Here is a 15000-nt window from a genome sequence, read left to right as displayed (position 1 = left end):
GTGCATGTGAGTGTGTATGTATTCTTTATTCTTTTACTCTTTTAGATGTTTCAGTCGTTTAACTGTGGCCATGTTGGAGCACTGCCTCAAAAGGTTTTTTTTTAGTCAAAGAAATTAACCTCAGCACTTATTCTTTGTAAGCCTAGTACTTATTCTATTGGTCTCTTTTGCCAGATTGTTAAGTTACTGAGACGCAAACACACCAACATCGGTTGTTAAGTGATGGTTAGGGGACAAGCACAGACACAAACATACAAATACATACATACATACATACATACATACATAGATACATATATATACGATGGGTTTCTTTCAGTTTCCATCTACCAGATCGACAGATTCACTCACAAGGCTTTATTTGGCCCAAATTATAGTAGATGTTTGCCCAAGGTGCCATAGAGTGGCACTGAACCAGGAACCATTTAGTTGGGAAGCAAGCTTCTTACCACACAGCTACCCTTGCATCTACATGTCTACATGTGTGTTTATATTTACTAATGCAGAAAAATTGTATCTTCTTTAAAAAAATATCATGAAGAAGTTTATTAATTCTATGAATAGAGTTTAAAAGAATCTTTTCTACTCTAGGCATAAGGTCTGAAATTTTTGAGGAGGGGGCCAATTGATTAGATCGACCCCAGTATGCAACTGGTACATAATTTATCGACCCCGGAAGGATGAAAGGCAAAATCGACCTGGGTGGAATTTGAATTCAGAACGTAAAGACAGGCGAAATACGGCAAGAGTTTAAAAGAATGAGTATCAAAATAGGGTTAGGTTGATATAACAGATTGAAAATCAAGTAGAAATGCTCCAGCATGTCCAGCAGTTGCAAATACCTGGAATTTTCTTTTGCTTAGGATATGTCTCAAGGATATGCTCTGGGATGCATCATCAGTGATATTTCTGGGATCTTATGTAGCAGGTCTTTCAACATCGACCCCTTGCACAGTTGAACAGGTCCTAGCTTGCTTCCCATTTGTGACAAACGACTGGTCAGCACTCTTTATGCAAAGCCACCTAGTGGCCTTCTCTACAGCTTCAGTGATGGAATCTATAGCCTCCCTATTTGCTGCACTAGTACTTCCAAGCCCTATCAGAGCCCTACAGAATGTACATCCCACAAAACCTAGACAGCCCACTTCTGTTACCTCACAATGTGTTTGCCAGCTACGATCCCTGCACTGCTCTACCAACTCCTGGTATACAGAAAGATTCCTCTCATGAGCCTTCCCCTTTGTGTTCCTCCAATGGCACAGTCTGTTCCCATATGATCACCTGATTGGTGGAATTTGAGAAATGAGTATCTGAGTGAAAGATCACGAAAGAATAAAGCTGCTTCATTCACTTCCATTTAGATTAAGGTTAATCAAGAAATGCTGGAGTAAGATTAATGATGTAAATTAATCCGTTTAAGCCTTGTCTTTGTAATCAATCATCACGTCATTCTCTTGGCAATTATGGAAGTATAATCATCTATATTTAAAGATATTTATAACAATACATACAGACATGTGTGTGCGTGTGTCTGTGTGTGTGTGTGTGTGAAGATAAATATAAACTGTCTTACAATATCTGCTATATTGTTCTGATTCTTCTGTATTAGCTAATGTTCCTGTTGCAATACATATGTGTGTGTATGTACACAAACACACACACACTTTGATGTGTCACAAGCTATGAGACCTTGGCATCACCAGTAAACTGGGAGAATGGTTGCATGGCTTCCTAAAGGATAGAAGTCAGACAGTTGCAACCTATGGTGGTCCCTCTTAGTAAACAAATTCTAAGTTGCATCATCTAAGGAACTGTCTTGGGGGCCAGTACTGTTTATAATAGCTTTCTTAGATATGTCCATGGTCACTCAAAATTATCACAAGCAATAAAGAATTCAGATGATGTCGCAAGCTTTCAGTGGGACCTGAAAGCAATATACAAGAAGACTAAAGTAAAAAATATGCAGTTTAATGCTGGAAAATTTGGCAGGGATCAAAAGTCATATAAAGACCTCACATTGGGGTTCGATGCAATTGACTAGTCCCCTCCTCTTAATTTCCGGATTATTATTATTATTATTATTATTATTATTATTATCATCACCATCATAATTTTGTGTCTTTGATAAAAAAAAATAATTCTATGCATAAAGTTCACTTATACCATTGTCAAATACTTCAGTAGTTTAGTAACTCCAAGTATTTTGCAAATCTCACATAGAAATATGGAGAATATTTTCAATAATTTCTTATTCGTTTCACTTGAAAGATATTTTCTTTTCCTCTACACAAAGAATAATGGATTGATTTTTATGCAGAAGTTTTAGCCTAAAGGCATTTCCTTTATTTTCACTCATTTAAATTTTGTTATTTTTTTATTTATTCTTTTCCCCAACTAAATCATGACAAGGCAGGCTACAATTCATATATGCCTCTAAAAATTACCATATCTTTCTTCTGAAATGTCAGGCTTAACAAAAGATTTTTCTCTTTGTTATTTTAATGATGGATATCCAAGAATTATAAGTTACTACCTTTCGTTTACTTCCTAATAATTTTTACCAGTTATACTAACTGATTAGATGTGTTATTAAAGTATCTTTTCAAATATCAAGAGATATTGTCTACTATCAACGTTGTTATTGTGGTTATTGTTAATAAGGATATCATTAATGAAACATAGTTTACTGATATTTTCCAGTATTCTATAAAATCCAAACAACAATGAACTGGAAATGAATTCTGTAGGGTTAATTCTTTACATTGCAGCATTAACCAGTTGAATTGTATCATTAGCATTACTTACTCTTTTTTACTCTTTTACTTGCTTTAGTCATTGGACTGTGGCCATACTGGAGTACTAGTGGCAGCATGTGGCTTAGAGGTTTGGGTGTTGCACTCATGATCGTAAGATTGTGGTTTTGATTCCTGGACCAGGCGATGCATTGTTTTCTTGAGCAAAACATTTCATTTCATTTCATGTTGCTCCAGTCCACACAGCTGGCAAAAATGAGTAACTCTGCGATGGACCAGTGTCCTATCCAGGTGGGGAATTTATATGCCATGGAAACCAGGAAACTGGCCCATATGTGTATACCTGGGTTTCTGTAAATTCAAGATCTCTAGAAGTCAGACTAGTAGTCTAGCACTATATATATATATATATATATATATATATATATATATATATATATATATATATATATATATATATATATATATATATATATATATGCACAAACATGCACGCATACATACAAATATGCATGTATACATACATGGATGCATACATACATACATCACTGGAACTGTAAAAACCTGTAAAACTTTCCAGAAGTTTATCATTTAAGCATATATGAGCATGCCTAAATATGCAAAATTAACTTGACCTTTCGTCTTTAAGGAGGTCTTCTTCTATAATTCCATTCACATCAAGGATGATGTATTATAGGAATAGAAATCAATTGCAGTACTTAACTGGTATTTTACTTTACCAACCCCTCTATAAGGACAAAAAGTAAGTCATAGTTGACCTTAGTAGAATTTGAACTTATAGTCTAAATACGTTCAGTAGCGTAACTAGGTTCTAAAGCTAGGGGAAATGAGCACATAAGAAGAAAAAGCACCATGACACATAGCAAACAATTTTGAACTCATTGATTATACATTTTATAAAAGGTGCCAATTTTGAAAAATGTATTTATGGGGAGAGCAGTCACTCGCCTTCTCCCCTATTTGCTACACTACCGAAAACAGTATCAGCAAACTGGTAGGACTGATTTAATTGACTATACCTATACCTTCAAATTTGTGGCCTTGTGCTAATGTTAAAAATCCATAAATTATATAAATCTATATAAGATTCTTTCTAACTGCAATATTTTTATTTTCTTTTTCAGAAATATTTGCTATTTTTTTAATATAATAGAAACCATGTGGCTATGTGTATATATCGTATTTGTATTCCTTCATGGTTCCACATGCGTGGATCTAGTTTACCATGTTGAAGAGGAAAAGAACATTGGCACTTATATTGGAAATATTGCTTCTGACTCAAGACTGTGGAATATTTTATCTTTAAAATATCGAAACCTTGTTACGTTCAACCAACTTGCCCAGAGACCAACAAGAGGTTCCCAACTATTCAATGTTACCAAAACAGGTAAATTATTCACCATCCAGACCATAGATGCAGAATCACTTTGTATTTACAACACAGAATGTTTTGACATTATCAAAATTGCACTCCGTCATGCACAAACTTTTATCAAAGTTTTAAAAGTGAAAATCGTGATAAAAGATGTAAATGACAATCAGCCTGGATTTCCTATAAAGGCAATTGACCTCAAATTTGATGAAACAAATGGTAAAGGTACAAAGAAATCTTTACCAAATGCTGTTGACAAAGATGTAGGTATTTTAAATTCTCAGATAGTGTATACTTTAAAGAAATCAAACGAACCATTTTCATTGACAGTTTCCAAAAGAGTAGATGGAACATCTAAACTAGACATAGTCTTAGGTGAGACACTGGATCGTGAATCTGTGTCGGACTATTACCTTCAAGTTATTGCAAAAGATGGAGGCTCCCCTCCTTTGCAAGGGGTCTTAGATGTTCATATAACTGTTCTAGATATTAATGATAATGCCCCTGTGTTCACTCAAGAAGTGTACAATGTTACAATAAAACATTCCCACCAGAGGCCCATGCCAGTTGTGGTTTTATCTGCCAAAGATAGAGATTCAAAAGAAAATAGTAAAATAACATATCATTTTAGTTCCAAGACATCTGATATTGCAAAACATAATTTCAAATTAAATGATAAAACAGGTGAGATATTTTTATTACAGAGATTTTTCTCAGAGCAATTAAGGAATTATAAACTATTTGTGGAAGCAAAAGATGGAGGAAATCCTCCATTAAGTTCCATTGCAACTGTTCTAGTAAACTTAATCAATCAACAGAACAATGCTCCTGAGATTGATGTGAATTTTGTCTCTGAAGTACAAAAGAATATTGCAGCAATATCGGAAGGAATGAAAGTAGGCAGCTTCATTGCTTATGTCAGTGTTATTGATAAAGATGTTGGCTTGAATGGTGAGGTACACTGTACTTTAAATAGTGAGAAATTTCAACTTTTGAATCTAGGTTCAAATGAATATAAAATAATAATTAAAAAAGAAGTTGACAGAGAAAAACAAGACCATTATAGTATTAAAATTTCTTGCCAAGATAAAGGATCACCACCATTATGGACAGAGAGAAAGTTTTCCATTCAAGTGATAGATGTCAATGATGTACAGCCTCACTTCACTAAAGATACGTTTAAGTTTTTGACTTATGAGAATGAGGAACCAAATTTCCCTGTTGGGTTCATCAATGCCACAGATCCAGATTTGGGTGACGGTGGTCAGCTTTTGTTTTCTGTAATAAATGATAATAAATATCCAGTACCTTTTCAAATTACAAACTATGGCTTCTTATCAACGACCAAGGCACTGGACAGAGAACAATCTAAATCATATGTATTTAAAGTGGCTGTCAGTGATAACGGAACACCATCACTGAACAGTACAGCAAACATTATTGTTGAAGTCATGGATGAGAATGATAATGCACCATACTTCACATTTCCTAGTGTTAACCCTTTCAGCCTAGATGTCCATTATCACCCACAAAGCAAAAATGACATCACAGTTCTGAGAGCTTCAGATAGAGACAGTCGGGAAAATGCTTTCCTTACATTTTTAATTTTGGCAGGCAATAATAAACAATTATTTACCATTAATCCCCATTCTGGAGTGTTAGCTTTCTCTCGGCCAGTTTACCAAAATGATGCCGGGTCATACAACCTTCTGTTAGTTGTGAAAGACAGTGGCAGCCCAGTGCTGTCAGCAACCACTACACTGTCCTTAACACTAACTGTCAGCAACAGAACATCCCCAATGCTGACAGCTGCTCACATCCAATCTAGTGACATGATAGATATCAACTTGGTCATTATCATAGTTGTTACAGCTGTAGTGATATCAATTGCTATAGTTGTTATAATAACGATATGTATAGTGAGATGTAACAGAAGGAGAAATATGTTACATACAGCAGCAATGAATCCAGCCATGCAACCAGGACGAGAGAAATGTTTAATGATATCTCAGAGTAACAATCCTTTTGCTATAACACAGAACCCCGAAGAAGGGGTGCATCACAGTACACCATCAATGAGATCCAGAAGGGATTTCTGTCCAGAGCAGGAGCTACCTGTTGAATGGACGTCATTAACATCACCTGGGAAAAGACTTTCTGCTTCTCAGGTAAATTCATTTCTATTATTAATCTGTGATATGTAAACTTCAGATAACATACTGTGTTTTTGTATCTCAATGAATGCATTTTATTTATGTTTGAATGTTTACTTTTGATACAAGAATGTAAAAAGAATGATGTTACATTGGTGGTCCTTGATGCAGAGACATCTAGAATATGTCGTCTTTTATCTTTTATCTTTTATCTTGTTTCACTCATTGGACTGCAGCCATAATGTGGCACTGCCTTGAAGGGTTTAGTCAAAGAAATCTCTCCCAGTACTTTTTCTCTTTTCTCTTTTCTTTTTAAGACTGATACTTATTCTATCAATCTTTTTCACTAAACTGCTAAGTTACGAGGTTGTAAACAAGCCACCACCACTTGTCAAGTGGTGGCAGAACAAACACAAGTAAAACAAAAAAAAAAACACACACATACACACATGCATACACAGACACATGCACACGCAAATACACACACACGCATGACCACACGCAAAATCTTCCACACAGTTTGTGTCCACCTACACACACAAAATATGTGTGTATATGTGTTATTTCTTTATTACCCACAAGGGGCTACACACAGAGGGGACAAACAAGGACAGACAAACAAATTAAGTCGATTAGATCTACCCCCAGTGCGTAACTGGTACTTATTTAATCGACCTCGAAAGGATGAAAGGCAAAGTCGACCTCGGTGGAATTTGAACTCAGAACGTAGCGGCAGACGAAATACCGCTAAGCATTTCGCCCGGCATGCTAACGTTTCTGCCAGCTCGCCACCTTATGTGTGTATATATGTGTGGTGGTCTTCCACCACTGCTTTACTACCGATGTTGGTGTGTTTACATCCCTGTAACTTAGCAATTCAGCTAAAAAGAACCAACAGAATAAGTACCAAACTTTACAAAAAAGATAACAAATACAGGGGGTCGATTCATTTAACTGAAATTCTTCAAGGCAATGCCCCAGCATGGCCGCAGTCTAATGAATGAAACAAGTAAAAGGTAAAATAAAAGATGAAAGATATACATTAAGTTTGTTCTATATGAAAGTGCATGGTTTAGTGATTAAGGTGTTGAACTCCCAATCATGAAGTCATGGTTTCAATTCCCAAACATTGCTGTGTATCATGTTCTAAACACTTCCGATATTCAGATTATTTTGTCAAATGTAATGCTTATTTACCAACATTGTTTTGAATTAATTATAAATTATCTTGTAGCTTCAAGATTTTTGGCGATGTGATTGTTTATTTTTTAGAATGACATTGTACGGTAGGTGTGAGAGGCCAGATCTGGCCAGTTTGGACATAAAGCAGGCTGAATATTTTGGCCCGATGTGGCTGGTTTAAATGATAATGGTTTAAATAAAACATTTCCTTTCATGTTGCTCTGGTCCACTCAACTGAAAATGGGTATCCACCAGAGGGGGCGGTCATCTTGTGATGAACTGGTGTTTGGCTCGAGCAGGTAGAATTCTTGTGCTCTTGGTCATTTATACACCTTGGAAACTGGGATTAGCTCTGGTAATTTTTCAAATAGTTCTCATTTGCTGAAGCGCTAAGTTAAGGTTATGTAAAAAGAACAACAGTGGTTGTGAAACTGTTGGGATGGAATGACAAACACAGGCAGAAAGATATACATACATAAACCATACACACACACACACAAACGTACAGAGACACATGCACGCAGACACACAAATGTATGTACACATACAAATGCACACAAACATACACACACATGCACACACACACATAAACATACACACACACAAACAAATACACACATACAAATACACACAAACACACACACAATGAGAGTCCAAGCTTCTGCTGAGTTTCCATCAACCAAATTCACTCAGAAGATATTGGTCAGCCTGAAGCTAAAGTGGAAAGCACATGCCTTGGGACTGAACCTGAAGCTATATGGTTGCAAAACGCAGTTCTTAACCACACAACCATGAAATCTTTCCTAATAGGAAACAAACACCCTAGGTTCAAATTAAGGTAGAAACCTGCTTTAAGCCTGTACACAGCACTGGATTCACCATTAAGCAAAATAAGCATGTACTTAGGGCATTAAGGGAAGGAGGGGGCACCACAGAAATGGTAAATGGTTTACAGCACAAAAAAAATCACTTCAAACTTTCTAAAATAATATTCGGGATGCCTTTATCTCTGCTAAGTATAGATGCAGATGTGTTACCTAAGATTAATTTTGAGGATCTGATCAAAGACTTAGCAATTCAAAAAAGTAGGAGGAAATTTTTCAAAATATAAATAAAGTGGAAGTATACAAAAATAAACATTATTTTCCTTCTTACTGTTTTCTTTCGTTTTGAAAAATAAAATATTTATTTTATGGTTTGCTATTGTTTATATTTTGAATTACATAATCTTTTATGGGGGCACCAAAATCTTTTAAATGCTTAGGGCCTCAATGGGTCTTAATCCGGCTCTGCCTGTACACTTGTGACAGGCCTAAGACCCTCATATTTGTTTTAGATTCTCTGATATATACTGTATTATATATATATGTTTTGTTTGAACCTCCTGCCACTCAACACAAACACAGTGCTTGCTCTAGTTTTGAGCTCAAGGCCTGGTTATTTTCAACATATTTACGGTCATCATTGAATATGAACATAAGCATAATTTCACAACCGAAGCACAGTGTCTATGAAGTATAAAGTTATTAGTCTAAACTTCTAAACATGTTACTTTAAATGGCTTCTGTCTACATAATTGCAATTAATGTCTTTCACATCTAACAAGACTCAATATCTTTCTTTAAATGGTTTTTGAAAATAGTGCATTTATTTTCTTAGACAAAAGTGTTGGGTTAAAGTTAGAGCTTATCTTAGGATACACTTAAAGCAGACTTTCATCTAGATTGTAAACTTATTACTTAGATATTAAGAAATATTTTCTGCAACATAAAATATCTAATTCAACTTAACGCCTTCATATTAATGGAACTGGAGAAAGAATGAATGAAAACGGTTATGTATGATGGCAGAAGATGTGTTCTTGTGGAAATTGTTTCCATATTTATACAAATCTTTATCAAAAGTTTACAAATCTACATCATCACCACCATCACCATCATGATCACGATCATCATCATCATCATTGTTTAAAGGTTCACTTTTCCATACTTGCATGGGTCAGGCAAATTTGTTGAGGCAGATTTTCTATAGCTGGAGGTTTTAACATGCATGTGGCTGAGCACTTCACAGACACATGATTATACATATGTTTGCCTACAAACTGTTGGCAACTGGATCCCTTCTCTTTTTAAGACAGCAGTGTGTGAATTGATGGAAATTCTGTTGTTATTTCAAGCAGATTGCATAGTCCTGTAATGTTTTCCAGACTTGTTGCTGTTGTTTAACCCCGAGTCAGTGTTGCCTGAACTGAGCAGAGTAGATCATTGATCAAAAGTATTTCAACCTAGACCATCTGGTCATTACAGGAGTTTTATCATTGGAAAATTTATTTATTTAATGTATCCTATCTCTTAAAGGCAAGACAGTGTGTTTTAAGGGATCTTTTTCTGTTGCTATTTTTAGATGGTTGGCTGACCAAAGGAAGATCCCTTGGGGTTCTTCACTTGAATTAAGTTATGGTGGAATATGTGTGCATGTGCGTCTACCAACTGGCTGCAATAGTTTTTTTTTTCCCTTTTTTTAAAAAATAGAATACTATGAATTAAAGATTAAGGGGGGTGATAAGAATAATTATTTTTGGGTAGGCAAGGTAGACAGTGCCAACTCTGAATGAAATAGATCGATAGTAACATTTTCCTTTTATGGCAAAATATGCACCTAATTCAATAAAATTATGAAAGTTACTCTGATTATTATGCATAGAATGCAAAATATTTTATTGTTTTGTAGATTACATAGGCATAATTCGCCCCTGTCTTTCAATCTCAGTATTAAAACTATGCATAGTACCGTTACAGTACACGTGTTGCGTACATTCCTGCAACGTTTTCTTTACATGTTATAAAGGCAGAAGTAAATCTGCCTCCAACTCAGTCGTGCATCTGTGTTTCGCTTATTTTTTTTTTGTGTGTGTTTTACTACATAAAGGTCACCAACTGCCTACCTTGAAAAATTACTCACGGCACGTGCCTGCCTTAAACATATCAGGAGCTTAGTAAAATCCCAGAAAAATTCTAGAGAGAAATTAGCGATAATTGCCAAAAAAGGGTATAAAGGGAAATAACTCGTGTCTGCTTGTTTATGGTAAAATATAGGGTTTTGTTAAGTACAAATTGTAAAATTGTTTTTAGCTAGTGTGGTTTGGGGCTTTTCTTTGGTTGATCACCCTTTTGTTGGTCAGTTAATGGTATAGTGTCTTATCGTTTATCTTTTACTTGTTTCAGTCATTGAACTGTGGCCATGCTGGGGCACCGCTTTGAAGGATTTTCGTCTAACAAATCACTCCAGAACTTATACGTTTTTTTATGTCTGGTACTTATTCGATTCGTCTCTTTTGCCAAACGAATGGTGGACTTACGGGGAAGTAAACACACCAACACCGGTTGTAAAAGCAGTGGAGGGGGACAAATACAACGACACACACACACAGACGTGTGTGTATGTCATCATCATCACCATTTAACGTCGGTTTTTCATGGCGGTATGGGTTGGACGGTTTGACGGGAGCTGGTAAGGACAGGGAGGCTGCCCCAGGTTCCATAGTATGTTTTGGCTCGGTTTCTACGGCTGGAGGCCCTTCCTATCACCAATTATTTTACAGAATGTACTGGGTGCTTTTATATGGCACCATCACCAGTACTTTTTACATGACACCAATGTTTTTTTACGGAACACCTTGGATATCGTTTATGTTGTGGAAGGCAGGTCTTCTTGAATGCAACAATGAGCCACATATCTCGAGCCTCTGTCATCTCTTTCTTAAGGGTCAGCGTTTTGAGGTCAGCCTTCAATACTTCATCCCATGTCTTCCTGGACCTCCCTCTTTGACACCTGTCTTTGAATTCTCTCTCTCTCTCAATATATATATATATATATATATATATATATATATATATATATATATAGGTGCTGGAGTGGCTGTGTGGTACCTTGGGAAAATATCTTCTACTATAGCCTCTGGCCAACCAAAGCCTTGTGAGTGGATTTGGTAGACGGAAACTGAAAGAAGCTCGTTGTATATGTGTGTGTGTGTGTGTATGTGTATTTATAAATACAGTACCCTTCTACATAGTTTCCATCTACCAGTTTCAGTTACAAGAGTTTGGTTAGTCCAGGGCTATAGTAGAAGGCACTTGCCCCAGGTGTCATGCAGTGGAACTGAACCCAGATCTATGTAATTCAAAAGCAAGCTTCTTAATCAAACAGCCATGTTTTTAGCAGATGTGGCTATGAGGTAAGAAAAAGTTTCTTTCCTACTCATGTGCCTCTGGGTTCAGTCCCACTGTGTGCCACCTTGGGTAAGGGTCTTCTACGATAGCCCAGGACCGACCAAAGCCTTGTGAGTGGATTTGGTAGAAAGAAGCTCGTTTTATATAAATATATGTGCGCGTGTATGTGTATGTGTGTGTCCTTGTGCTTGTGTTGGTCCCCACAACCGTTTGACATCGGTTTGTTTACGTACCCACAACCTAGCGGCTCGGCCTAAGAGACTGATAGAATAAGTACCAGGCGTTATAACATAAGTACTGGAGTCGATTTATGCAACTAAACTTTTCGAGGTGGTGCTCCAGCATGGCCGCAGTCCATTGACTGAAACGAGTAAGATTTAAAAGTCGCACACACGCATCATGCGCGCATAGAAACACACGCATTAACTATGCCTTCATGACATTATTCCAATATAAGACTAATAGAGTTACCTCCCTTGTATCATTTCGTATAAAGTTTCCTAAAACTTTGAAAATTTTATTCAAGCAATACAGTAAAATATTAAACATTGATGTTAGAAATCAATAAAATTAGGTGTTAATTTTGATTTGTTTACACTGATTAATAATTAATGGTATCATATTAACTGTAATATGAATAGAAATAGCAGTTTCCCCATCACAGAGAAAAAAAATTCTTCAAGAGAAACTATTTTTCTTATACAATTACAGAATGGAAGAAACATTAGCCATTGAAAAAGACACAAAAACTGTAAACTTCACAAAAGCATTTACTGTTATTCGTTGTCATCAAAAAATCATAAATGTTTAAGTGAAGATAACAGTCTTTGTGCATTTTTGAATTGCCAATATGTGTCTTTTATGCTGTAATTGTTTAAATTTCAACACAGTCTCAGATCTACTCACTTGCCAGCCAAGTATCCATCCATCCATCCACCGGTCTAGCCAGCCATCCATCTGTCCATCCATCCATCCATCCAGCCACCTGTCTGTCCGTCCATCCATCCATCCACCGGTCTAGCCAGCCATCCATCTGTCCATCCATCCAGCCAGCTAGCCACCTGTCCGTCTGTCCATCCATCCATCCATCCAACTTTTCTGTTCACTAATCCTGAGTATTCCTGGAATGGTTGTGGGATTCGAGTTCTTGGGTCGCTTCTCCATAGGGTCCTGCCAGAAGCCACTGCCATTAGACTTTCTGGCTGAATTCCAAAGAGTGACCTAGGGGTTTATTTCTAGATCTTCTGCCGTTTGGTTTTTGGTCTGAAGAATCTATCTTGCAATCCTTTCCTACAACATTCTAATTGTAAAGAATGAAAAAGTTTTGAATGGTACAACAATGCACTATAATACAAAAAGATGGACTATATACCTGTTGTAATTTAGTTATCCATAGTCCGATGATATTTCGGAATACAATTCCTTCGTCAGATATTCTTAGATGGAGTCGCTACCATTGCTGAGACGCTTCCGAAAAAAGAAAAGCCGTTGGAAAACAGATTATAGCAGCAACTCCATCTAAGAATATCTGAAGAAGGAATTGTATTCTGAAATATCATTGGACTATGGATAACTAAATTACAACAGGAATATAATCCAATTTTTTGTATTATAGTGCATTGTTGTACCATTCAAGACTTTTTATTATTTACAAACAATGCACAATGATTCAAGTTAACTACAATACTCTCCTATTCTAGTTACATGCCTGTAGTATTGGAGTAGGGCCTTTAGTGCAGAGAAGTAGTTGCATGGTCTGGAGAGACTCCTTGCTCTCCAAGCTATGCACCATCTCAAGCAAAGTTACTCCAGACAAGTACATCTTCAAAACTTTTATATTTTTTTTCTCTTCATTTTCATTAAAACATTCTCAAATGGACTGTAAATATTTAATGCTTTTATTCTTTTATTTTTACCGAAAAACATGGTCAATGTATTTTCTTTCGATTTAGAAAATAATCAAGAATTTTGATGCATCGACTAAAATAACTACCATCCATGTTGGTGTATAAGATGTGGTTATTTTATTCTTAAATGTAACAAAAATTGTCTTGCTTCTAATGTGACTGTATTATGGGTGGGATACTGAGAGTCTAAAAATAATAATGAACTTATTGTATATAGTGCTCAGATGCACTATGATGTGCTCAGATGCACTATGATGTGCTCAGGTGCACTACAATGTACTTAGATGCACTACAAAGGGCTCAGGCATACAACAATGTGCTCAGGTGCATTATAATGTGTTTGAATATGATGAAGATGATAAAGATATTAAATTTGCTTTTTCCACAAAATAAACTTTCTTTCCATGAAAATTGTAAGGGGTTATGTGAGAGCATATCTTATATATGAGCAAATACAGTAATTTCTGAGTTACAAAACTGATACATGAAACTTATTAAAATTAAAATGCTCTTGGAAAAAATAATAATTGGAAGATTTGAACTTAAATATAGACATTGTCATATAAACAGTTCAGAAGTGGATGCATTCTCAGACATGGTAACATCCAGAGGATTACTTTCTCTATAAATCTTAGCTGTGTGTATAATTTTGTATCTTCTGCTACTTGTCGTTTTGGTACAGTTAGGAGTTTATGACAGATTAAGTGAGTTCCTTTTTTTTTTGTTTTTATCACATGTGGATATTTTATACAGAAACATTCCAATTTTAATATTAAATAGTTTGTTTATGCGAATAACAACACAAGAAGAAAGCGATACTCAAGCAAGCTGATGGAAATGAAACCCCAAGTTGAATTATGTGTGTGTGTGTGTGTGTGTGTGTGTGTGTGTGCATGCATATGAATGTATATGTGTACATGTGATTCTGTGTGTGTGAGTGCATGCACAAGTACCATACAAAACAGAATCTTGATTCATTCAAACTAACTTCACTTCCAGGAATGTTAGAATGATTGGTTGGTGATGTCACATATTCTTTGATTGTAGTGCAGACAGATAGACAGATAAATAGATAGCTAGCTAGCTAGTTAGCTAGCTAGTTAGAAAGATAGATAGATAGATAGATAGATAGATAGAGAGATAGATAGATAGAGAGAGAGATAGATAGATATTTGTGCGAGCATGTACACGCACACGCGCACACACACATGAAAATCAATAAATATTTAAAGGGGAACAACTCTTCCCCTATTTATCATTGGAAACGGAACAGAAAATCCTTAACATGAAAACATCAATTTATAAACTATCTAGAACAAACTAGTTGAAAACAGAAGAGGTAGATAGTGGTTACTAAGTTCCTTGCAGTATTGAATTACGTCC

The 15000-nt window shown here is 35.9% G+C and overlaps 1 protein-coding gene across 4 annotated transcripts in view; it reads left to right on the top strand.

Annotated features, from left to right (window-relative positions):
• LOC106878226 (protocadherin gamma-A4) overlaps positions 1-15000 on the top strand; it is a 125533-nt gene that overhangs the window by 46377 nt on the left and 64156 nt on the right. For all 4 annotated transcript variants that reach the window (XM_052973117.1, XM_052973119.1, XM_052973118.1 and 1 more), the window contains exon 3: positions 3899-6314. In XM_052973117.1, the coding sequence (XP_052829077.1) occupies positions 3933-6314 (2382 nt within the window). In that variant the 5' untranslated portion in view covers positions 3899-3932. The remainder of the gene's footprint in view (positions 1-3898; positions 6315-15000) is intronic.

Source organism: Octopus bimaculoides, chromosome 14 (genome assembly GCF_001194135.2).
Source record: "Octopus bimaculoides isolate UCB-OBI-ISO-001 chromosome 14, ASM119413v2, whole genome shotgun sequence".
NCBI classification, from domain to species: domain Eukaryota; kingdom Metazoa; phylum Mollusca; class Cephalopoda; order Octopoda; family Octopodidae; genus Octopus; species Octopus bimaculoides.
The sequence above is the reverse complement of the archived record's forward strand: the minus strand, read 5'-3'. Positions and strand labels throughout refer to the sequence as shown.